Source organism: Eleginops maclovinus, chromosome 17 (genome assembly GCF_036324505.1).
Source record: "Eleginops maclovinus isolate JMC-PN-2008 ecotype Puerto Natales chromosome 17, JC_Emac_rtc_rv5, whole genome shotgun sequence".
Taxonomy (NCBI): Eukaryota; Metazoa; Chordata; class Actinopteri; order Perciformes; family Eleginopidae; genus Eleginops; species Eleginops maclovinus.
Window position 1 is genome coordinate 14,474,607 of NC_086365.1, and position 25,688 is coordinate 14,500,294.

At 42.1% G+C, this 25,688-nt stretch overlaps 3 protein-coding genes across 3 annotated transcripts; 2 read left to right on the forward strand and 1 right to left on the reverse strand.

Annotated features, from left to right (window-relative positions):
• Positions 1–4,466: 4,466 nt before the first annotated feature.
• LOC134878962 (uncharacterized) lies at positions 4,467–10,660 on the forward strand. The gene is made up of 7 exons (XM_063905151.1): positions 4,467–4,696; positions 6,601–6,708; positions 6,804–6,860; positions 6,943–7,101; positions 7,219–7,378; positions 7,720–7,820; positions 8,772–10,660. Exons 1-7 carry the CDS (start codon positions 4,685–4,687, stop codon positions 8,931–8,933), a joined length of 759 nt encoding a protein of 252 aa, XP_063761221.1. The 5' UTR covers positions 4,467–4,684; the 3' UTR covers positions 8,934–10,660.
• A 4,392-nt stretch (positions 10,661–15,052) lies between these two features.
• Positions 15,053–17,781, forward strand: LOC134878855 (zinc finger protein OZF-like). The gene is made up of 2 exons (XM_063905010.1): positions 15,053–15,174; positions 15,300–17,781. Exon 2 carries the CDS (start codon positions 15,483–15,485, stop codon positions 16,974–16,976), a length of 1,494 nt encoding a protein of 497 aa, XP_063761080.1. The 5' UTR covers positions 15,053–15,174; positions 15,300–15,482; the 3' UTR covers positions 16,977–17,781.
• Positions 17,782–18,859: 1,078 nt separating this feature from the next.
• Positions 18,860–24,779, reverse strand: LOC134879537 (high affinity choline transporter 1-like). Its single transcript, XM_063906093.1, has 9 exons — positions 24,663–24,779; positions 23,343–23,537; positions 23,096–23,209; positions 22,772–22,927; positions 22,312–22,460; positions 21,133–21,276; positions 20,858–21,011; positions 20,533–20,750; positions 18,860–19,633 (listed from the first exon to the last, which is right to left on the reverse strand). The coding sequence occupies exons 2-9, from the start codon at positions 23,524–23,526 to the stop codon at positions 19,151–19,153; spliced, it is 1,602 nt and encodes a 533-aa protein (XP_063762163.1). The 5' UTR covers positions 23,527–23,537; positions 24,663–24,779; the 3' UTR covers positions 18,860–19,150.
• Between the last annotated feature and the right edge of the window lie 909 nt (positions 24,780–25,688).

Below are 25,688 nucleotides of genomic sequence, written 5' to 3' on the forward strand. Positions count from 1 at the left end.
ATCAGAGGGGAGCGTACCAAAGTGTGGGCCCCATGATGCAGCGTCTTTTTTGGGAGGCACTGCTCTAGAGAGCCACAAAAAGCATGTGAGCTCAGAGACTGTGGCCTGTCAATGTAGCTGTCTGTCACCACAGCATGAGTGGCTTTGTTCACGGCCAAAAAAGAACAACTGGACCCAACAGAGATAAAGTATTGCACAAATACTCAATCGCACTCCTCTGTTGTTGTGGTTGTCAGTCGATCTGGATGATTAAAAACATATGGAGGCTGGAGCTAGGGTTAAAGGGTTTATTTTTTTTGTTGTTGCTTCAGGATTAAGGTGTGGGCTGAGGTTTTTCTCCACCCCTAACTTCTTGTCTCTTCTGATACCTTTGATTTTGAGGCACCGCCAAAACAAAAGCACGCTCAAGTACTGTGAACAAGAATTCAGCTTTAGTGCTTTTAGCCAAGCTAGCAACAATAACCTGTCAGTTGCTAACTACACATTACACTAGTGTTAATTAGTCAATATGAGCATGCTAACACACTAAGCTAAGGTGGTAAACATTGTAACATTACTGCTACTAAACGTTAGCATTTTAGCATCGTCATTAGCGTTTAGCGTCAAGCAGGCTACAGCTTCACAGAACTGCCAGCATGGTGGGAGAATTATATCCAGTGTTGCATAACAGAATGAGGGATGTAAATAAGCTTGACCTCAGTATTAAATCTGTCACATTTGTCCCTTTTAAAAAAAAAGTAGGGTCTGGTTGAGCGCTAATTTACTCAACGTGTATTTTTAGAATGCCCGCCCTTGCTGCTGTGAGGTTAGACGTCTCTTATCAACACTTTCACATTTCTCATTTTATAATTACAGGAGTTTCTGCTGATATTATTAAGGGCTTTAAAACAGCTTATATTTCTGATGATCTATCTGTTGAGTGACTAGCTTTTAGATAAGAGCACAAAAACCCTAAGCTGTCAGTAAACACCACTTTTTTTTATTGCAACCTTCTTGTACATATGTGTAACGGACAGTACTACGTAAAAAGCCTTATTGATTATACACAATATGATCACTTATAGCCAGTACAAAGTCAGAATACCACCGGTGTTTTCACTGATTGGACCTCTTCTCAGGACTGCGTCTGAATGCACTTCAGTGGTTCTGATTGGTTGATGTAGTTTGGTGACCTCAAATAAAACCCTGCCTGTGTTCCCTTTGAGCTGAAGCGTGAAGTGTAGACACCTGTGTGAGAGGAACGTGCATTTAAGACCCTAGCGCCGTGACCAGGTGCTTCATGGCTCTCTTGCAGACATTGTATGCACACTGTCTGTTAGTCTGCACACCTGGGGAAGACCTTATTTGTAAAACAAAATCAAGGTTAAGGTGTCAAATTCACACAGAAACATTGACATAAGGGGGTTCAATATACTACATACAGAAACACACTCAGTAAAGTCATTGAAATGCGAGCACATGCACCTATTTTCTTCATCAACCGTTTCTTTACGTGGTTTTTCTTAATGATGATGGTTTATGTAAGAACATGGGAATTACCTGAAGGTCAGATCAGTACAAAACTCAAAATAAAAACCTACAATTGGACAATTTTTAAGGATATTACCAGACTGATTGATCCAACTCGTAAATTAAAACCATACGCGTCCTTTCTGGATATTCCCGGACCTTCCCTAGCTCCTTATTCAATTTATTTTTAAGTCTTTCATGGCCCTTAATCAATCTTCTTTTAAAAAAGGAGAGAATGTGTCAATGCAACATAAGAAGACTCAATAAAGACAGAAAACATTTCACTTTTGCAGCAGAGATCTCAGCCTGCCTGGAGACACACACACAAACAACCAGCCTCCAGCCTTCTTATCTACACCCTGGATCTTATTTAAGGTTTAAAGTTTTACTCAGACATATCCTCCCACTGGGGCGTCTCCTCCAGGACGCGGGTGATGACGGGACAGATGTTGACATGACAAGAGCGTCCTTACAAAGCTGCCGACCACATCTGCGAGCCACGCCACCGACACAGAACTGATGTGGAATGTTGTTTACTGAACGTGTTTTACTATTGTCTCACTGATTGGCTGCATGATACACTGAGAAGAATGTGTGTGTGTGTGTGTGTGTGTGTGTGTGTGTGTGTGTGTGTGTGTGTAATAAAGCGCATTCTACGGCAGGGTGTGTGTCCGCCCCTCTTTTTATTAACAGTAATTCATCACCTACTGCAAATGATTCTGAATCTGTGATGGAGGGTTAGGCGTAGTATCCAAATACTATGGTTAAATGCAAAGTCTGAATTTCCCTTGTTTGCATGTGTTTCGATAAACATTTGATCAACACACACACACACACACACACACACACACACACACACACACACACACACACACACACACACACACACACACACACACACACACACACACACACACACACACACACACACACACAGAATGGACTGAATGTTTCTCTGCAATTTTCCTTGTTACATTGGTGCCAATAAAGCTGTTTTGGAATTGAATATTTTCTGAGAAAGACAGAGAGAGAAGGGAGGGGAGGAGGGTGGAGGGGGGGGCAGCATGAGAGAGATACCAGACACAGTGAAAAACAAATGCTAAAAGCAGAAAACAGGACATCGTGAAAAATGTTCATTAGATTGTGGTTTTGCTGCAGTGTTGTTCGGTGATGAAACTGCAAAACAGTGATACACAGAAGGCTCTTTGTGGAAAATTACCAGAGTGACGGCAGAGCTGCGAGGTGCAGAGAGAGACACTTCACAGTTGGATCAATTTGGCCTCCAAGTGAGAGGAGAGGGGTGGCAATCTCCCTTCAGGAATATCTTATCTTCCTGGACCTGTATAATGTGCATTAAAAGCTCTGATATTCTTAAACTGTATGCATGGGAATAATGCTGGATGATTGGAGCTCACAGTGTGTGTCCCTCACATGCAGCTCTGTGGATGGGCAGCTGGCAGGCGTAGCTAGATTGGCTCCGTTCTGCAGAAGTAGCTTCGATGCAGTCCAAGTTTCCAGATCCAGACGCGTCACACAGGACTGTGTGGCAAACACGTCACCACCTAGCGGAGCACAGGAACACACACACACGCACACACACACACACACAGCAAGGCCTGATGGTGCTGCTGGGAAAAGTGTTTTCTGGTTAATTCAACAACAAATGTGATTGCGCAATGTTTTACCAAGCCAGTATTATTGTTTACTTTTGCAGCTTCATGAGTGGCTGTGCACTTAGTGAGACCCTTCAGCTCCACATGGCTGCTTGTAGGCATCCTGAATGCTCTCTCGAAAGACAAACTCCATAAGTTCCTCTCATCCATTTCTACATCCAGGGACACAATAAGGATTATTATCATAAAGTAAACTCAAGCTCGACTCTCTTCAAACATGCTAAAGTCACACCTGTCTGCACTGTGTCACAGCTGGGGGCTAAAGGGCTGCACATGTTAGGCACATTAGTGTAAATCTGTCACATCTAACACCTCAAACACGTGATTTTGTTCACAATCCGCCTCACCTGTTGATGTGAGCGTGTGCCGTGTGTGTCTGGGTTATATTTAGACCCGCTGTAGACGACCTGACTCAGCTCTGCTGCAGTTTCACTTCCAGCTCTCCCGTAAGTACAAAGTACCCTGATTGTGACTTCACTCACATGAGGTCATTTGGTCACATGTGTGTGGGGGGTTATCTGTTATTCAGCACATGCTAAATGACCTGGTGCAATACTTTAACATTCCTCCCCGCAGTGAAGGCAAAGGTGAGTGATAATAATGTGTGACGCATCAATAGAATTTACATAATCAATAAATGTTGTTGTCTGCATAGGTGTGTTAGGCAAAACCACCATTGCCTTAAAGAACCATATTCTATCTATCAAATGTACAAAATGTCTGTGTCTGTCTTTCAAAATAACTTATAGCAACACTTGTTAAGCAAATATGTCAGATATTGAAGTTCACTTTCCTCTGTGTTTGGGTTTCAATGTTCCGGAATAATACGTGAACTCTCTCAATTCAGTGTTTCGTTTTTATTGTCTGGGCTCAAGATTCCTACAGCTTTTTGGGGTGTCCCACTTCACATGTCTCCGTAATGATTGTAGTTCTATTTTAAGTTGTGAATAAATGATGATGATGATGATGATGATGATGATGATGATGATGATGATGTAATCCTTTAATCTGAATGGATAATACAACTGAAAAAAATGAAAGGAGGCCTGAACACCTTCAAACACCCAAAACCTAATTCTCACTTGACAAAAAAAAAAAAGGAACTGTACTTTTTTACCCCCCCCCCCCCCCTGGAGAACAGGCGCCCACTTTCTCCTGACGAACACACTGATACGTAGGAGTTCATGGAAAAAGTCTGAGACAGATGCAGTGTGTGACACGGTGACTCAGCCTGTAGGCGGCCTCTCCACCGCGTCAGAACACTTCACCAATCTGTCTGGAGCGAGGAGCAGACTGCAGCCCATCCTCAAGTTTCACTAGATGCTCGGACATCACACACACACACACACACACACCCACACACACACACACATATACATATACACACACACACACACACACACACACACACACAAACACACACACACAATGAGCTCTGCCGCTCAGCTGCAAACATTTCATTTCATGCCTTGGATTTAAGCAACCACGGATTGTTGCTCCATATGAGGAAGAAAGTAAGTAGAATATTTCATTTGTTTTACATAAACAGTTTGTTGTTAAAGTTAATCAGTGATGCAGCTTTATGATAAATAACAGAGAGAGATGTATGTTTGTATATTCTACTTTGCATGCTTTATTCTTGAGGTGATATATTATTGTAGGATCAGAAAAAGGATCTCATAGTGTTAAATAAATACCTCCATAGTATCTGAACCTGTAGCTCAGGGTAAAGAATAAGAAGAATTCCTCAAATAAAACCTCATTTATTAATTAAATAGCGGAAAATGTGTCAATTAAAAATATAAATACTACGGTGCTTTAATATTTCCATAGTATCTTAAGATGCATTCTAAAAAATAAGAATAATTCCTCTAATAAAACCTCATTATTCTTTTAGATAATGGAAAATGTGTCAATTAAAGGTATAAATACATCAGTGCTAAATGTGTTAAGGGGTCTACAGTGACTGCTCCATAAACAGCTGGGATAATAATAATAATAATAATAATAATAATAATAATAATAATAATAATAATAATAATAATGATAATAAGAAGAAGAAGAAGAAGAAGAAGAAGAAGAAGAAGAAGAAGAAGAAGACTAATAATAATAATAATAATAATAATAATAATGATAATGCATTTAATTCAATCGCTTTTCAAAATAAACAAAGACACTTTACCAAACAAAAAGCAGACAGTAACTCCTGAAAGAGGAAGTAAGAGAAAGGACTTATGGACGCTTCCACTCGGTATATCGAACAGCAGAGATTATTGAGTGTGTTCCCAGAAGTCCATCTGCAGGATCACTTCTTCCTGCTGCTCGGGTTTTTTTTTTTTTGTACAAGGATGAAACATTCCTTTGAAGAGACAGTCACACTGACAACTTTGAAGTGTGATTCATTAGATTCAAACCTCATTGCTTTCATTTTGCATTTTAAAGTCTTTCAAGTGGCAAAGAGTCAAAGCAGATGTCAAAAAAAAACGTGTGCGCATTTGGTCCTGCAGTTTCATAATGTTGCACTATCAATAAGGGGACACATTAGGTGGTAACTCTTGGATCTTAGAACAGCAAACTCGTATGGGAGTCAATTAAAGAGCTTTATTTTTCTAATTTGACTTTTAATTTGGGGTCTTACAGTTCATGTTTGGCTGTGTTATGGTTCTGGGATGTAATGTCTTTCTGTTTACTGTATAACTCGTTTTTAATTATGTTCCTCACTCTTTATTGTGCATCTTGCTGTATAAATAGCATGTATTATTACTCTGTAAAAGCACTCTTGGCTGCATCTTGTATGAAAGTTGCTATTTAAATTAAGTGTTTTATTATTATATATTTTATTAGTTTCATTGATGATTCATTTGCTGATCATTCTTCTCATTTGTTTGTGTAATAAAAACAGAAAATTGAGGAGAATGTCTGGTATTTTTGCTTTAAAAATTAATTACATTTTGAGGAATCCATTACCAGCTGTAGCTCGTCTTTACAAGAAAAACATGCAGAGAATTTGAGGTAATTTGGAAGTCGCTGTGTCCTTGAAAGCAAAGTAAAACTACCACACTAAAATGCAAACTAAACATAACATCTAACGTGTCCTTATTCCATGATGTGCTCGTGTTTTTTCATACACTTTCCGTGGTGTAATGGATATGATGGTTATTGAAAAATTGAGTGCTATGATGACCAGTCACAAGGAGCTTTCTGTATACTGTATGCTGTGTGTCTCTTTGGCAAACATGAATGTATGTCAACGGATTACATAACTTAGTCAAAAGCCATAATATTCAGTTCAAATAACAAACTATAACTTAATAGTATTGCTTTCAATGAACCTAATACAGTTATGTGAAAAGTGTCGACTCAAAACATTTCATTAAAATCTACTTTCCAGTTTTTTCATGCATTTTTCTTCTTGTAGATCTTGAAAGCACCTTGTCTCCTCTTGAGTCTGTTCACAAGTTTGAATCTCTGCTCCGGAAAGTTTGGGACGCCGATTACTGACGATGTGAGCAAGCTGTCGTTATTGGTGAGTCGATACGGATGCAAACCACACACATACATGTTTATGTTTCTAGTATGTGTATATTTACGTTAAATCATCTGTCATCTTCTCCGCTGTAGAAGCAGAATATCCCCTCCGATTATGAGATTCCTGTTAGTTACATTCCCAAAGAAGTGGTACGTATAAGGAAGGGACAGAAGCAATAATTTGATCAATGATTGAACAAACCATGATTATTTATTTGGTACATATCTGCAGGCTGGCACGTGCTGGGTGGTGTTGAACATCTATCCCTTGGAGCAGAGTCTGAGGAAGCTAGCCAACATGTTTGGCAACATTTCCTCCAACAAAGAAACCATAGTCGTCTTCATTGCGATGATCAAGAGTTTACGCTTCACCTTTGACCACGAGGAGCTCGTAAGTAATGGGAAAGGATCGAGCAACTGGGCTCCGTTTTTAGGAAGTCATGTTTTGCACATATAATTACATAATTGGGGTTAATCAGAGCTGCTTATTGTGCTGTTGATCCCCCAGGAAACTGCGATGCAACTCTTCCAGTGTCACTATCAGGAAGAGAGCTTGAGGTCGGGCCTTTACTTTGACTACATCAAAGACGTTTTGAATGCAGCCTCTAAAGGAACATCCGGCTTCTCCTGCAAGCCGCCACCCTGCCTTAATTCACAACAAAAACCAGGTACAGTCATGCATTTGCATTTTTAATGGCTTCCTCAACAACTAACGACGCGTAGTGGCCTATTAGTTGGCAGTATATTGATTCCGTGGTGAAGAAAAACACGCAACTTGGGATAGGAACCGGATATGTAAGCTAACCCTGAACACACAGGTAATTAAGGGGTTACAGGGTCATAAAAGCTGCTAAGTGTGTTTTTATGCCATGCATTTGGCAAAATGGAGCCAAAGTGAGTATTTTTCAGAGACAGTACCACTTGAAACCTTGATGCTAGTGCAATAAATAGGCATAAATATGATTGGCGTAGTCAGTATTAGATTTCTAAATATATTGTCTTGTTCCAGGTGGTCAGCGGGAGGGTCGTAAGCACAGCTGGTCCAACAGATATCCATTGCTTCTGGCTCTCATCCCCTTCACAGCTTGTGTTGTCATCATAGTTTGGCTGGTGAGTATTTACTCAGAGTGGATTAGCTAGTTTATGAAACATGGAAATTAGTTTTTAATTTGATAATCATACAATACATGAACATGTGTGGAATAAAAGGCATTGATCAAGATAAGGTCATTACTAAGAGGGTAAATATCCCGGCTCAACATCAGCGTGATAGCAAGTAACCAACAGAGAGTGAAGCTAAGTAATGCTAAGTTGTGAAAAAAGCTATCATAACCGAAGTGAAAGGTTTGAAGTTATAGGGGAGAACACACACAACATATAGTTACCTTTAAAACACAAGTTAGCCATAAAACATGTGCTTTCAACGTCCATGCATCAAGCTGTAGGGAAACTGGCGCCGAAAAACTGTTTACTGAGGTAACTGTTTTGCTCCTTTACTAAGAAAATTGGAGACGGACTCTAGAGATGGATAATTGCATGAATGTATAAAAGGGTGATAATGTCAAACTCAAAAGGACTGAATAGATTCTATACCACAAGGAGCACTTTCACTTTGGACTTCCGGCTCTCCATAAATGAATTATTCCGCTGGGAGCCATTTGACAATTAGTTATTTATAGAGGACCATATCCTGGCGTTATATAATACATGGCATATACCTCAAATGACATAGTGGTTATCTTGTTGTTGTTATATTAAGAGAAAGCGCCAACATCTAATCTTGGTAGTAAATGTTCCATCAACAACACTCATCCTGAACTCTTTGGGTTGCTGTGGTTTAGCTTAATAAACCCTTCACAATAATATGCATTCATTTTGTTGAGCACTTCCAGGAAAGCAATCCCTGGTTAGTTAACATCATGAAATATTCAGCGGTACTTTGAGAATTTGCCATTACCTAAAGTGATGATTTCCGCTTTGGTATTATTTGTCATGTGTTTATCATAGACAAACACTTTTGAGACAGTGAGTCTTACTTTCCACTTCTCTTTTTACTTTCAGGTCAAGTCTGGGAAGCTTTTAACAGTTTGCAACAGTGAAAATAGCCAAATGGCCCCTTCTGACACGCTCTCAACTGTGTCTATCTCCATCCCACTTCAAACACTCACCCACGCTGCTGACACTCAGCCAGTGGGGGAGGCGATCCCTGAACATGAGAGCTGATGAAGCATGATTAATAGAAAAGGGAAATCTGCAACACAGAATAACAACTCACTCTCCAGGTTCTTCTGTCAGTGCCAGGAGGCTTCTGGATAAACAAGTGTTTTTTTCTGACACTCATCTGAGTGCATGGACCTGAGCTGCGAGAGACGACTCACCTGCTGTGTGTCAAAAAATATTCCCCAAGCACTTCTGGCCCCTAACTATCCAAAGAGGTTTTTGGGACCATTGGAAGAACGCCCTACACAGTGGCTGGCTATGTGCCAAAAGGGCTGGTGAAGTACATTAGTTGTCTTGTCTTGGCCAGTGTTTAACAGCCTCCCTTTTTTTATTACTGCCTCATGTCAATTCAGGGTGTTGCCATGCTCCACGGAGGCTTGAATCAAACATGATATCACTTTGTTTGGCAGAAGTCTTTCAGATGGGACTCCTGTCATCAATTTGTTTGATGTTAGTCTCCGAGACTCACTGCTGTAGAGTCAACAGTCAACACACTGAATCCCACCTGCTCCACGTCTACTGAACCCCATTGGGTATGTGTTTTGGTAAAGCATCAGAGGTAAAAAGGGGAATCAAAGAAGCTGCATTTGATCTCACGCAGCTTGTCTTGTTGACATTCTTGTGATCTGTCAAATTACAAACTTGCTTTAGTCACAAACAAAAGGCTGAGCACTTCGACAAGCGTTCTGCTTTGTGTATCAAAGATCTGACCAGATGGCAGATAGCCATCGCCAGAGGCTCTTTGAATCCCTTCATTGTATTTCAAAGCTGTTGCCCAGTGATCTATAGCTGCTGCCCGGGCACAGTCAGTGTGTTTTTAATGCCTTATTCACTGAGTCAATCATGTTCAGTCATGAGAACATGACTTACCCGAGTGTGAGCGCTGTTGTGCTGCATGTGTCAGAGAGAGGGAGGGAGGGATAGGACAGACAGGACGAGGGAAAGTGAGGGAGATAGGGATGGATGGATGGATGGTCGGATGAGCTCAGTGAGAAGCATAAGGAGGGCTTGTTCTCATCACAAAAGAACTGGCCGTAGGCTGGAGGAAATGTCAGTTACAAACCCCACTGATGTCGGCAGACCCGTATGAGTCGTCAGGCTAAGAATCTTTCAGACCACATTCGCTTTGTATAGCCTCATCTACAGAGGATGGTCAGTATTTGAATAACAGTTTTCTGTACTCGTATGATTTACTGTCAGTGAAGTATGGGAAGATATACCTTTATTAAAATGTAGTACACAAGGTCTACCACAATTGTTTTCCTGGTGACCAGTTTGCATACTTTTCATTTTTTTTATTCTGTGGAAATGTGTATTTTGTGTATTATGAGATGTTTAACTTATTTTGTTACAAGTAAAAAACACTTAATGACCTTTTTATTGTAATTTTGCAAATGGAAAAATAGACCATTTCAAGCCATGAATGTATAAAGAGGATGGAAAAAATACTGATAACATTCTGGGAAAATAAGTAACTGAACGACCTTTGCAAAGCGTGCTACAGTAGCGGCTGGAACAGACTATAATGATCATTTGGTCCGTTTTACAAAATGTTTACAATATTTTTTCTGCCTCGTGCAAATGTCAGTATTACTGTTTATGTATTATAAAAGATAGATATTGGTACATCATATTATTGTTGTCGGCAAAATAATGATGCTTTTTTTTAATTGCCATAGTTATTGTTTGCACAAGGACAATAGCATCAATAAAATGTGTTGGTGATTCAATTTGTAATATTTAAAATGCATGAATGTCTTAAGGAGCAATGCTGGATGTTGTGATACTGTAACTCTTAATTAGTCTTTTAATTATAAATCAGATTCAGAATTGGTTTTATTACCAAGCAGAATAAAATAAATAAAATACAAATAGAACTATTATAAAAGCTAATTTGAAAAAATAAGATTATTTAAGACTATTGTAAAACATATAGATAATATTTACACAACATATAATTATGTGAGAAACTGATCAATACAATATGACTATAAACACTATATATTCAAAGTGGAGAGCTTTGCAGATTAAAAAGAGGTTGTGTGGAGCAGAAATGTGCAGCATGTTGTGCAGGATTTACAATATTAAAAAATGTTGAACCAAAAATCTGAACCAGGTTTATTGTTAAAGTTAAAGATAAAACTTAAGAAAAACAACCAGAAATTTCATAAAAACGATCGTAAAAGAAACCATTATATGTAAAAACATAGAACATAGTTATTATTATTTTGTATTAGTACAAATAAATTATAAAAACCAAATACAGTTCATTACACACAAGTTGATGATCATTTATGCGACAAATTGCTCTTCAACTTGCTGCTCCTTTGCAAATTCAACATGCTTTTATTTTGTACACTCGCTTCCGCCGGAAACACTCAGACTTTTGTTTTGGAAAACTGCTACCCAGCGGCCGCCATTATTCTCCCTGGCTTGACTGTCGGGAGAAAGCCATTTAATGACTTTTAAACATTATATTTGGGGCTAAACTACAACACTGTGTGTGTATTGGTGTAGTCGGTGCACATTCTGATGTAGTAGGGGAACCCACGTGGGCACAGAATGGAGAAACGGTCCGATACCACAGGTAGGTTGCTAAGCTACCAAGCTAACTGTAGCTAAGAGAACAACGGTTAGGAAAGGAGATTCAGAGAAAACCACGTGTTGCCGGGAACTGGCTTTTTGCTTCTAATCTTGCGTGATGCAGAGTTTTCTACGGTTATTCTGCAGCTGTTTAATAACACAAGATAAAGCAGGGATGGTTCATGCTGCTGGGTTTCAAATAAAACCCTCCTCTATTCCCGATGCGTCGTGTTAAGCTAGGCTAACAACAACCAGGATTATTCCCACTAAACAGCATACAGGCTAGTTGTAGTTTAAATCTAACTAGACTACACTTTGGCGCTCATTCTCTTCCTGACTGTACGTGCACACGCAAACTTGCCCGCTTAGTTTGAACCTTAAACCAACCCATCTGCAGCTTATCTGCATTCATCAGCTTCAGCTGTGCAGCGCCTCCCACAGGTTCCTCCTGCACATCCTGTTTATGCTCTAATCAGAAGTGGGAGAAGTACTCAGATCTGGGTCTTGAGTAAAAGTACCAGAGTGTTACAAGTAAAAGTAGAAAGTACTCTCATCTAAATGTACTTAAAGTAGCGACAGTAAAAGTAGTCATTGTTTGATTGGTCCATTTCAGAATAATATCTCTGATATGTTTTATAATGATTGATCATTAAAGTGTTCTCAGAGCTGGTAAAGGTGCAGCTAGTTCTAATGGCTGTGTATACTGCAGGGTAGCTGCTGGATTTACTGCAGGGTAGCTGCTGGATTTACTGCAGGTGAACTAAAGTCTGATTTAAGGGCTGATTATAGTTACCATCATTAATCCTAATCTGCCTAGCAACTAAAGGTATTAAATGTAGTGGAGTAAAAGTACACTATTTACCTCTGAGTTATAGTGGGGGAGAAGTACAAAGCAGCAACACGTTTAAATTCTCAAGCAAAGGTTCATAATATATAAGAAACCACCAAAAGAGGTTCAGTTAAGGTGTTATAAAACTGAGAAAACCAAGAATCGCTATATTTGGGAAGCTGGAAACAGTCTCACCTGTTAATTATAGAGGAAACATTCAATTATGTTTATTATAAATTTTGTTGGGATCATTTTCTGTCGATATAAAAAAACTAAGCTTGCTCTGGGTATTTTTTTACATGCTGACAATCTCCCTATCTCCCTCTTCTGTTGTGCACAGGTGCCCTCCCCCTCTCCTCCCTCCGCCTGTTGGCCTCCCCTCTGCAGCTCACCTACTCCTACATATGGCAGGTCATCCGGCAGAGGAACGTGAAGCAGTACGGGAAAGTGGAGGAGTTTGTGACCATGGTGACGCAAACGGTCCCTGACCTCATCAGCTTCAAGCAGACAGCGCAGCTCGTCCTGGGGTTGAGAGCGAGGGTGAGCGGCTGTCCGAATGAAGGGAGCTTTATTGGCATGAGCGGATCAGAGACATAGCCGGCTCATTCACTGTGTTTAATGGTCATGTTAAAGCTGCTCAGAATGTCCTGAATACTTCTGAGGAAATCTAATTTATGTTCATATGAAGTTTGTTTTACTTAGGTTTTGATTTATGCTTTTACGTATTATAATCTGTGTCTCTTCCTGTACCGTAGATCATTTTGGATTTGCTTCAAAAGGAAGGCCCACCGGATTCTAAAGCCATCCAAACACTCATAAATAAGTTGAAGGTCGCTGGATCGTCCGGGGTAAGAAAGGACTTTTTCTGTTCCCTGAGAATTATACAGTAGTGTTGAAACATGGCCTGAGTGACAGTATTTCCTGTGTTACAGAAAGACACAGAAGTGGAGAAATCTCAAACCAACTTCATGGTGCTGGTCCAGAACCTGCTCAAAAACCCGGCAGAAAAGAAGCGCTTCTTCCAGGTATCCTGAGCTGTGTAATATAGTAATATCGGTTGTCATGCTTACTTAGGACTTGTTGCTTCTCCGGAGCACAGTCTTTCCCATGGATGAACGCTTCATCCAGACAACAACATCCCTGATCTTGGCTGTCCATTTTGCCACTGATGCCAGAGAGTAGACACTTTGTGCCCCAAGATTGAGCCTTTTTATGGCCACATCCATGTTCGCTGCGTTACCAACAGTGACCGCCACTATTTTATTGGTTATGCTAAATTCCTGCAGAATTTCACCAATTTCTTTCAGCCACCACTTGTCCTGTTTGTGCTTTGTAGACTACTCTTGTTTTGAGAACTTTTTCTCTCATCTTTCCCTCAATTATATAGTCACTGTTAGGTAATGGTCTTGCAAAATGCTTGTCCAGCTGGTTAGAGCAACTTTGCTTACACCACTTGGCTCAGATACAATGTTTGATTTTTCCACCTCATACCAGGCAGGAATCAACTCATTGGTTAAGCTATCTCTGGAGGGAGGCGTGTACTTGGGATTTAGGGCCTTGGTCATTTCCCTGCAAAAAAGATTCAACATAACGGTACCTGTTACTGTGTTAAGTACCCTACAATCCCCAAAAGTGTTTTAACCTTGCATACCTAAATGACGAAGATTCGACTACAGGGAAGGGGTGAAGCCCTTTTACTACAAATGCCGTTACCGCTCTGTGACACTCCTCCGTTTTTTCTTTGGTCGGCTTTCCTTTTAATGCTAAAGAGAGCAGTGTGTCGCGGTCAGTTCTACCTGTCTCTACTGGACATAGCGGGGTGCTACTAGTGCTAGCTGTTGATACCATACTCGGGCTCGGAGAGCGCAAGATCTGTACATTCTTTGATATCGATGCCGTGCTGTCTTAAATGTTTGCTCAAATTCAAAGTGCAACCTGACAAACAGCTAACTTCCCACAGGCATTGCACTGTGCCTTGTGGTGGTCTTTTTTAGCGTAGTGAAGCCACACTTTGGAGCGTTTACTGCGTTCCATCTTTGATAGTGTTGTGACTGGGCCATGCATGCTGGTATCCAAACAAATCACACTGTTGCGTTGATGCATGACGTAGTCACGTTACGTATACAGGTCCTGTCAGATAGCCTACGTCCGTGCAGATATGTAGCCTTTCTTTGTAATACTAAAGGGTTACCGCCTTTAAGAACCGTTAGGCAGAACCAAAATTATATTGTTTTTATGGGTACCCGGTACCCAGCATTTTGTTATAGGTTCTCATTTGGAACCGAGTTTCGGTTCCCAACCCTTTTTAATGATGGATTTATTAAAACACAATGATTATGTAGCGTATGAAGCACAATACATCCATGTATCAGTGCACAGCCCTCACAAATGATTAATTCTCTCCCTGCAGGAAGTGTTCCCCGTTCAGTACGGAACAAAGTTTGATACGGCGCTGCAGGCTCTAACTGCAGGACTGGTGTGCAAGCTGGAGCAAGTGCTTCCTGTTCCCAACCTCTCCCAGGTAATCACATGTACATTTGAATATTACTCTGTTCACATGGGATGGGAAGTGTCTCCAAACAGCTCCAGGGGATATGTGATATAGCTTTATTGGTAGGCTGAAACACCTGAAGACAACTTGTGTCAAATAAAAAAGCTCTACATTGAAACAAAATGACTCGTTTCTGTGTCCCACCTCTCTGCCTCAGCTCGGTGCTATGATCTCAGCGGAGCCATCGGTTCTGGTAGCCTGCGGCGGCTTCATCCCCGACAGCCGGGACCTGAAGACCCTCCTCCTGCACCAGCAGGCCAAGGGACTGCTTGGTATTAAAGGTACACTTAGATAAGATAAGATGGACCTTTGTCGATTCCCCTCTTATTATAATAAGAATGAACATGTAGCAGCCGTATGAATGTACAAGTATGTTGAAATGACGACACCTTTTCTACTCCTTCAGCAACTATCTCGTCCTCCGTCGGAAACTGTGTACTCTCTTCACTTGCCTTCCGGCCCAAACCAGTAGAAACACTGCCCCCCACCGCCGCCGCCGCCGCCACAGCCAGAATCCCCAAGGCGCTTAGAAGTAACAACCAATGAAACAAGCTCCGCCTCCCTCAGTGACGCTGAGGACCTGGGAGTGATGTCAGATGACGCCGGCAGCCCAGCCCCCCCTGATACCGAACCACAGGAGGCAGGGCGAGATGGTAACACAGCTGATGGAGGCGCTGAGAAGGAAAAGAGCGTCGCAAACACAGCTCAGGGGGAGGATTCAGTGCAAAAGAAAAGTACACAGGAACCGCCTGCTACCACAGGGGAACATGAAGCACAGGAACAGGAAGCAGCAGATAAACAAGAAGCGCAGCCGAAATCCATCCCTTTCCGGGTCGTCTCAATGCCTGTGAAGTCCACCTCCCAGAGTCCGTCAGCAACAAAAGACCCGCAGAAGCCCAACACTCACCGTGTCACCCTGCATCAGTGGGTGTCACAGATCGCCACCAACTCGCTCTCACTGCCCGCCCTGCCTCCCCTTCCTCCCGCCCGGCTGATTCTAGAAGACAACATGAAGCCGAGCATCAGGAGGAAGAAGCAGATCCGGCCCCCGGCGGACCGATACACCTGCAGCGTGTGCGACAAGAGCTTCCCTTACCAGTCCAAGCTGATGGACCACGAGCGCATCCACACCGGAGAGAAGCCCTTTGTGTGCACGGCCTGCAACAAGAGCTTCAGGACCCAGGCGTTCCTCAACAACCACCTGAAGACGCACAGCACGGCGCGCCCATACGCCTGTGGACAGTGCGGCAAGTGCTTCACCAAACTGCAGAGCCTGACCAAGCACATGCTGGCCCACAGCGGCCAGAAGCCCTTCTACTGCAACATCTGCAACAAGGGCTTCACGCAGTCTACCTACTTCAAGCGACACATGGAGTGCCACACCAGCCAGATGACGTTCCCCTGCAAGCACTGCAGCAAGAGCTTCCCCACGGCCTTCAAGCTGTCCAACCACGAGCGCTGGCACACCCGGGACCGCCCCCACATGTGCGAGCGCTGCGGGAAGAGGTTCCTCGTCCCCAGCCTGCTGAAGAGACACATGGGCTACCACATCGGGGACCGCCAGTACCTCTGCTCCCAGTGTGGCAAGACCTTCGTCTACCTGTCCGACCTGAAGAGGCACCAGCAGGACCACGTGCCCAAAGCCAAGATCCCGTGCCCCGTCTGCCAGAAGAAGTTCTCCAGCAAGTACTGCCTGAGGGTCCACCTGAGGATCCACACCAGAGAGAGACCCTACCGCTGCACCATCTGCGAGAAGACCTTCACCCAGGTGGGGAATCTGAAGGTGCACATCCGGCTGCACACCAACGAGCGGCCCTTCAGCTGCGACGTGTGCGGCAAGACCTACAAGCTGGCGTCCCATCTGAACGTCCACAAGAGGACTCACACGTGCAAGAAGCCGTGGACGTGTGAGACGTGCGGGAAGGGCTTCTCCGTCCCCGGCCTGCTGAAGAAGCACGAGCAGCTGCACACCCGGGACGCCAACCCCGAGTTCGCCGGAAAACGGAGACACCGGGGTAAGCACAAGAAGCACTCCCTCAAGAGGAAGTACGACGAGGAAGAAGAGGGGAGCGACGATTATTAATCAAAGGAACATTTCATCTACAATAAGGATGCTCTGACTCCAGGGTCTGAGCTAAAGAACATTAGCTAATCCTCATAGCTACTGCATTTTTTAAATGTTTTGTAAGTGTGTGTTGGCCGCCATGGTGGTTAAGGTAGTGAAAACACATTTAAAATAACGTTAGGATAAGATCATTTGGTTTAAAAAGTACCAATTTTAAGCCCTTTTTTGAACCGTAATCACTTCTGTGTTTCATATAATCAGGTGATGTGACTAAATGACTTTAAGAAACGAATTTACCCTTAACTGTCACACGTGCGAGATAGCAGTAGAGCATTGAAGTGTTTTTTAAGTTGTCAATCATTTTCATCACAAAATCATAGGATTAAAAAAAGTGTAATTGTCCAAACGTTGTACTTAGTGAATGTAGCTATCCTTTTAAAAGAATGGACATCGTGTACACTATAAAACAAAGCATTTAACTGCATGTACCTGTAGATAATGTGATAATAACATGTTGTAGTTTAACTTTGTATCCTTGTGGAAACTGTAGGAACTACTTTTACCACTTTTTTATGTAACCATGAACAACACATCTCTGCTTGTGTTTGAGAGAGGCTGGAGAAGAGGACGTCTCTTCCAGCTGTAGATGTGTTCTGATGCTCTCGATGACGAGCAGCACGGACACGATGGAAGCTATTCTAATGTTGGATGAGGTTTTGCTGTGAATCTTATCTTTCCTACGACTTATAGTAACAATCCTGTATACGAGTCATTAAGAATGTATACCTGTTTTTGCAGAAAAATAAACACACATAGCAAATAACTGTTGTCTTACTGGTTTGTTAGGATCATCAGGAGCCCTGTAAAGGTACCCAATAATAAGGGTTCATTTTTGGACTGCTACTCAAAAGGGACAAAAATAAGTAGGACATCCATTAAATTAAACCAAAAACCTGATGAAGTCAGAAATTCATTTCACTATTACCATAACTAAATATCTGTATTCAGCAGAAGTACTCAGATCTTGTACTTGAGTAAAAGTCCAGCAGTGGCTCAGTCAGTAGGGGCTTGGACTGGGAATGGTAGGGTCGCCGGTTCAAGTCCCCAAACAGACTTGAAATATGGAAAGTGGACTGCTACTTGGAGAGGTCCCAGTTCACCTCCTGGGCCCTGCTGTGGTGCCCTTGAGCAAGGCACCAGACACCTCCCCACAATGCAACGCTGCACAATAGCTGCCCACTGCTCCTAGCACTAGGATGGGTTAAATGCAGAGGACCAATTTCACTGTGTGTGCTCTGCTAATAAAGAGGGTTTCATCCTCCCATTCAGTCTATCTAAGTAGAAGTGAGCTCTGATCTTGTTCTTGAGTAAAAGTACAAGTAACAGAATGCAGGAATACTCTGTTAGAGTAAAAGTCCTGCATTCAAAATGAGCTTGTGCTCCAAGTGAACTGATTATATTTCACATCATTAATCCAAATCTGCCTAGCAACTAAAGGTGTTAAATAAAAGTAACTCAAAATTGTACTTAAGAACAGGACTTTTGTCCAGGGTTGGGGGGTTACTTTAAAAATGGATTTTGTTACAATTATCTGACCTTGACTCTAAAAATGTAATCAGTTACCTAATCTGAGTATCACATTTATAGAATAATGTTAACCTGATAACTTTCCCTTTAGGATGACCTCAATATAAAATGCACTGCAAGTAAGTAGCCGGATTATTAACAGTTTGAAATATGAGGTAGGCCTACGTGTGTTTTCGAGCAGAATAAAGGACAGTGACTGTAAGAAGTTAAATGCAATGGCAGAAATGCATGTATAAACAGTTTTCATACATCAACACTGGCTCACTATTTGGCAAGACGACTAAGCCTTATATTGGCTACCTAGTTTACCTCCTCTTCTTCATCAGCCAGTATCCTGGGTATCTGTTGTTCACTGAGTTGATTCCCCCCACCCCCACTTTGAGCTAAGTAGCCAATATAAGGCTTAAAGTACAGTTAAATGTGGGCTCACTATTTGGCAAGCAGTCACTGTGGCCCTGTTTATTTTTTGTCATATAAAATCTTATTAACGATTTATAAAGAGTTCACAACTTAATAAATAAAGGAATTACAAACTATTCGTAAACACTTTATGAGGGTGGTCTTATTGTAGAGTGAAGTAAAGTCACCAGCAGGCTGTGAAAATGTTAGGAGTGAGTCTGCTCTTTATTCATGGGGATCATCTCCTGACATGGAGCGTCTGTTCCAGCTCCACTTTCCAGCATCCCCTTCTTAGACAGGCACTCGGCGAGGCGTGACACCAGGAGAACAGAGCCGAGGGTGATGAGCAGGATCGCGGTGCGGAAGGGGAACAGGCGGTATCGGGTGCCGTCCTCCTGGATCTTGTCCCACGGCAGGGGCAGCAGGTCGGGAAGGCCGATGGGGGATTCTCCAACCAAAGCCCTCAGCAGCAGCGCCAACACGAAGCCGGTGCAGGCCCCGAAGTGGTTCACCCGCTGAGACAGGTAGAACATGCATATCACCTGAGGAGCCATCATGCAATACATCACGTCGTAACTGACGATCCACAATAGCTGAACGGATGTGGTCATCATCGCCAGGCCGGCTCCAGCTATCCCACACAGCACCACCGACACTTTGACCGCAATGAGAATCAGTCTTTCTGATGCCTGAAACAGAGGAGATAATGTTTTGGGACACTAATCACTCTATTCTTATGTACATCCTGCTTTATATGTGGTCAGTTTATACATTCTTTATCTTCATAGTCGACTGTATATATATGTATTTTCTCTAATCGCATTCTTCTTTGAGATGTTTATACTTGCATTGTTTTATGCTGCTGCAACACAAACATTTCCCAGTTTGGGATCAATAAAGTACTTCTTATCTTATCTTATCTGATAATGCATGCATAACCTCAACCCTGAAAGGCTTAATCTGTTATCTTTCATTGCTCTTGTGTTTTGTGGAGTATTTTTTTTGTGTTTTGGTGCATGCTTTCTTTCTCTGTTCGCCTTATCTGCAGGGCTGGTGTGTAGCTAAGGGGGCGTGGCTTGCATGCGAGGCACACCTGTTCCTAATCGCCCAATCAACCTGCTCCATAAAATGCCGGTCCTCACTCCACTCCACTGCCATATGATTCCCTGTAGTTGGATGAATCTCTGCACTGGAGCCTTGATTCCCAGATCTTCAGTGTTTTGTGCAAACTCTCTGCTAACCAGCTAGCTTCCTGCCTGCCTTTTTGTTTGCATTTTTCATTAAACACCTTGAAAACTTTACCTGAATCTGTCTCTGCTTTGTCTACATCTTTTCTTTTGAGGACAACTTAAGCTATCAGCATAGGCTACAAGGATGTCCCATTAATGTATAATATCACTGAAGGACGTAACAAAATCATAAAGACAAGAAACATTCATTTGCATGGACTCCAGGAAAAAGTTCTCCAAGTCTTAGAAACCAGGGGGAATATTCCAGATCATTATAACCAGCACACATCATTACTATTCCTGACACGTTCAGCTCAAAGCATAGATACACCCTCACAGAGCATCGTGGGACCAGTTACCCCTTTGTAGATGATGTTCTTGAAGATGTTTCGGCCCAGTTGGGAGGCGGCGGACAGGAGTGCAGAGTCGACGGATGACATCACAGCAGCAGTGAGTGCTCCTATACCGAGCAGAGAAATGTAGAAAGGGCAAAGATACTGAAGGGCGATGGGTAGGATCATGCCAGCTTTGCCTTCTTCATACGGGCTGGGTGAACCGTAGCTGGTCTGGTTCCAGTCTGGCAGAAATAAGGCACGTGGAATCAGAGATGGGAAGTACATTTACTCAACATTTTATGCAAGGTTTTATATGATTTGATATAGCAAATGTTGAAAATGTAGGTACTGGTGGATGCAGCCGCTGCTCCAATGAGGAGTGACGGGATGCCAAGGATTGGGCACAATATGGCTGCAGCGTAGCAGGTGATCTTAGCTTGGCCATCAGTCGCTGTGGACAGAACCCTCTGGTAGAAAGCCTGGTAGCATATCCCTCCAATGGCCTTTTGAATAGAAAAGTGGTTGCATGTGAGACACGTAGATAATGTGGCTTCTGAACACAGAGATATCAGGTGAAATGCCTTTCTAGGATATTGAAGTTTTTTTAAGGTGTTTTTCTATTGCCTGCAGCAGTATGTCGTCCACCCAGCGACCTGCATCCTCCAGCTCTAGCCTGCCGATCCACGGTGCCTGGTGCAGCTTGGTGACTGCAGCAGCAGTGAAGTTAGCAGAGGAGGGGCTGGCCAGAATAAAAGGCACACAGGACCACTGTAATGATGAGGGAAACACTATCAGTTGTGCATGAAAAATCATATTTACATTGACAGAGGTTACACCAGCCACTAGGGCTGCAGGATAATTGGGATAAATGACGAGGCAAAGCCATAAGATAACATATAGGAAGGTTTACCCTTAATGTTGTAGGATATAAAGTGTAATTTGAGTTTAAGTTCACTGATCTTGGTAGGGAATATTTTTGCTTAGGTGTTTAACCTTTGATCAAGTTTATAATTGTCTCCTTCCTCTGTCTCTATTCCCATGGCATAGTTCTTTGACCTTGGGGGTGCTGTAATCTCCCTTGAGGAGGGGCAGCCTGAGATAGTTTTTTGTTTAGGGACATCTAGAAGCCCTTCTTATCTGGAACGTAGGGTCCCTGCCGTACATTCTTTTCTCATGTACGACAGCTTAAATTAGATTTAGGATCCATATTTGTTTAGTCTGGTTGATACTACACTCTGAACTGGTTAAAACCTCGTATTGTAGTAGAGTTCTTCAGAATTGGTCGGTCAGCTCGTGGCTGCAGAGCATGTCTTGTCAATGCTCCGGCCGTCACTTCATAATAAACCTTCAATGTTTGCCATCACAGTTCCAGTGATTTTCGTCTCCATTGCTCCAGAAGTTTCCATCACTGATCTGCTCTTTGTATAATCAGCCTGACCAATACAGTCAGTAGCTTAAAAGTTTCCATTGTTTTCCATTTGAGTTCATTGTATTTTGATGCTTACATTTATTTATCATTAGCTTCAAACAGAGGACAAATGTACATGTTGACACCAAATTCTAGGGCAGGCAATTCAATATTTTTCAAGACCTATCACTACAAATATTAACCTGATGGAGGAGCTTGAGGAAACATAATAATATTAGCAAAGTGAGTATGAATCGTCCTCTGGGGACCATGAATGTGTTTCCCAACAATCAAACCAAAGGTGTTGATGTACTGTATTTTGGTCTGGAGAAATATTGACCACCAGATGGACCAATAGTGCCTGATCTAGAGCCACGCCGCCAGGATGTTTGTACCAAGCCGACGATAATGAAGAACAGCTGGATGACGTCTGTGTAGGCCACCGAGTAAAATCCTCCCATCAGCGTGTACAATACGGCCACAGCAGCAGAAATGCACACAGCCAGAGATGAGTGGATATCCACCACCGCGCTCACCGTCCCTCCTGTAACCACAAACATACGTCCAGAGTAGGCCCTTGTGCTGTTGTATGGGGTGTGACCTTAACATCAAAAATCAAACATGGTGATTTTTAAAATGAAATAAAACTTTGAGAAGCAGCTATTCTCATATTGAAGAAGCCGGGAAAAGCTCATGTTTTCAGACCTTTTCCTGCCAAATAAGTGCAAAATAATGACCCTCCCATTAACCTTACACTTGGTTTTGTACAGATAAAAGTCTCCAGATCCCAAGATTGAGATTGTCGCTGATTTTGCAAGAAACTCGTTCACTGAGTCGTCGTCATTTTGGTCTTACCCAGTGCACCCAGAGTACAAGCAATCCACAGGATGTCCCCAAAGAGAGCGGGAATGAAGAGCACAGCAGACACTTTGTTGCCGTACTTCTCCTGAAATGGATCCATCAGGGTGACGTAGTTTTTCGACCGTATAGGTTTGATAAAGAATAGTGCACCTGGAGTCACAAAAAGGAAAAAGTTATAAATGAAATCTGTGAAATCAAATCCTTGTGTTTTTCTAGTATTTAAAGGCATCCCCAGTGTCAAACATATTACATATTATTGTAACATCTGCAATACATGGTTTTCACTATGTTTCAGAGGAGATGTTTGGGCTCTCTCACCTATAATTAGATTTATAGAGAAGGCAAGAGGTCCGGTGGCCCACATCAAGCCCTTTGTTGGATTGTAGATCATTTCAGCACTACCCAGAATATAGCCACCTCCCACCCAAGTGGCTGCAAAACATCAGGAAAAATTACAAAATGAATGAACTAAGTCAACAGTAATGAATCCACTGATTTGATAATAATTGTCCCTGAATGATTTACCATTACCAACATTTATTACACTACTGATGGTTTTTTCTACCTGTCATTGTAAAGATGCTGACGAAGATATTTAGGTTCCTCCCTCCAACCATTGCAACTTCACTGCGCTTCCCGGAGCATTTCTTCTCCTCACGTTTGGACCTCCTGGACGCCCAGATGCCTGTGCCCATTACGATGATGTAAAACACTCCTATGGACACAAGTCCGAGCCAATTCACCGCCATCCTGTGGGGGACTGTGGGGAAAGGACTGTCAGGATTTGGCATGATGTTGGACCCAAAAGCAATACAAAAGAAGATGGCAGGATGGCATTCAACACAAAAAACAGGGGGACCAGGGATCATGTACCAACCAGGGAGAGCAGGAGCATAGGCAGGACCTTGGGCAAACTGGAAAAGGACATAGAGGACGAACTGACAAATAAAACAAGGAAAAAGAGGGCTATATACACACATGACTAATCCAAAAGACATATGGTAGCTGAAGGGGGCAGGCAGAAACACAAGAGCAGCAGGTCAAACTGGAAAGCTAAAAGACAGGAAGTAAAGCCGGACACACCTGTGTAAAAAGTCCTGTTAACAAGGTTAGAAGTAGCACTATTTTGGCTTTATCCACAGTCACTAAATACCTCTTCATTATTGACCTTTCGACTGTATGACTGGCATTCATCCTTATTTTACAGTGCTAAGTATTGGTAGGGTTAGCTGTTGCTGTATTGTTGAGGTAAATAGGATATACTAAACTTCTGGGACATCCATTTTGAAACAAATATCTAAGTTTCATGTAAAGATACAGTTACCCTTTAGGGCTTTTGTTTTGAAAATCAACACTTTTCATGAGCTTTCTGAAAATATACATTTACACTTTAGGGCTTTTATTTTGAAAATCAAAACTTATCCTGAGCTTTCTGAAAATATACATTTACACTTTAGGGCTTTTGTTTTGAAAATCAACACTTACCCTGAGCTCTCTGAAAATATACATTTATTTTATGGAAGTTTTATTTAGATTTTCTTTTTAAAAGCGTCATTTTGCTAATTAACATACACATTTTATGAATAAATGATTCAAATGTACTGATCATTCAACACACACCACCTAATCGTCAGCGATGATTTCCCACAGCTTGGTATCGTGTCAGTCAAAAACACATTCTTTGGAGATGGACCCGAGTTGATTTTCCTTTCAGTTTTAATTCATAAACATCTTTCATCATATTTCCAATAAACATACTCTATTTTATAATATAATATAATAATTATACATATAATATGTATTTGCATATTTCATACATAAAATGAAATACTTGTTTCAAACACACAGCAAATGAATAATGACAAAATAACAGAAACCTTATTACCTGTTTGTCCAAAGAAAATGGCAATACCGAATGCCTTTGGAAAGTGTTGAGTAAAGATCCTCAAAGCCAAAGCTCAGCAGAGTGAAGGAGGGGACCGGGGTGCACCTGTATGAACACAGCAGGAACTGGGAGTAGTTTAACCCTTTTTGTTCAACATTAACCTGAAATGTGAGATTCCACAAATTCTGGTTTTTTATTCATAGATTCCTAAATAGACACATGCATTTTCCCAGCCTTTGGACTACCTGTGTTGCATTATCTTTTTAATTTACACAAAACATCTGTTGCACGTCTGTCCTTCCTGGGAGAGGGATCTCTCCTCTGCTGCTCTCCCAAGCTTTCTTCCATTTCCCCCCGTGGTGTTTTCTTTGGAATTTGTCCAATGTGAGGTTCCAAGGACAGAGGGTGTCGTATTTATATTCTGTACAAACTGTAAAGTCTGTGAAAAATCTGTGATATTGGGCTATATAAATACACTTTGATTGATTGATAAGCAGGGTAAGGGATACGTAGGTGCATCAATTCATAGTTATCTATCCAAAGGAATTAATACTCACTAAATTAGTTGTTGTGTTTAATATAAACACACAGTCAATCAAACATAATACTAGCTGCGCCTTTACCAGCTTCGATATTATTTAATGCATCAATAATTATAATCAAACATACCATATATGTACTCAGGGCCATCCGATCTCTGTACTCTCAAAGCGAGAGCTGTGTCCAGGTCCTCGGTTTTCCGGTGAGGGTTGGCCTCCACCAGGGCTGCGCTTTGTCACCAATCCTGTTTGTGATATTCATGGACAGGATTTCTAGGCGTAGTCGTGGGGGAGGGGGTCTGCAGGTTCGGTGGGCTAAGGATTGCACCACTGCTTTTTGCAGATGATGTGGTCCTAATGGCTTCATCGGTCTGTGACCTTCAGCACTCACTGGATCGGTTCGCGGGCGAGTGTGAAGCGGCTGGGATGAGGATCAGCACCTCCAAATCTGAGGCCAAGGTTCTCAGCAGGAAACCGATGGACTGTC

Excerpts from the sequence above, each read along its gene's own strand:
- LOC134878962 (XM_063905151.1), top strand. Across the intron at positions 6,709-6,803 it reads TGAGCAAGCTGTCGTTATTG|AAGCAGAATATCCCCTCCGA; the intron begins GTGAGTCGATAC and ends TCTCCGCTGTAG. Across the intron at positions 7,821-8,771 it reads TTGTCATCATAGTTTGGCTG|GTCAAGTCTGGGAAGCTTTT; the intron begins GTGAGTATTTAC and ends TTTTACTTTCAG.
- LOC134878855 (XM_063905010.1), top strand. The coding sequence starts at position 15,483 with ATGTCAGATGACGCCGGCAGCCCAGCCCCCCCTGATACCGAACCACAG.
- LOC134879537 (XM_063906093.1), bottom strand. The coding sequence starts at position 23,526 with ATGGCGGTGAATTGGCTCGGACTTGTGTCCATAGGAGTGTTTTACATC. Across the intron at positions 22,928-23,095 it reads CTCTATAAATCTAATTATAG|GTGCACTATTCTTTATCAAA; the intron begins GTGAGAGAGCCC and ends TTGTGACTCCAG. Across the intron at positions 19,634-20,532 it reads AGAACATCATCTACAAAGGG|GCATCAGAAAGACTGATTCT; the intron begins GTAACTGGTCCC and ends CCTCTGTTTCAG.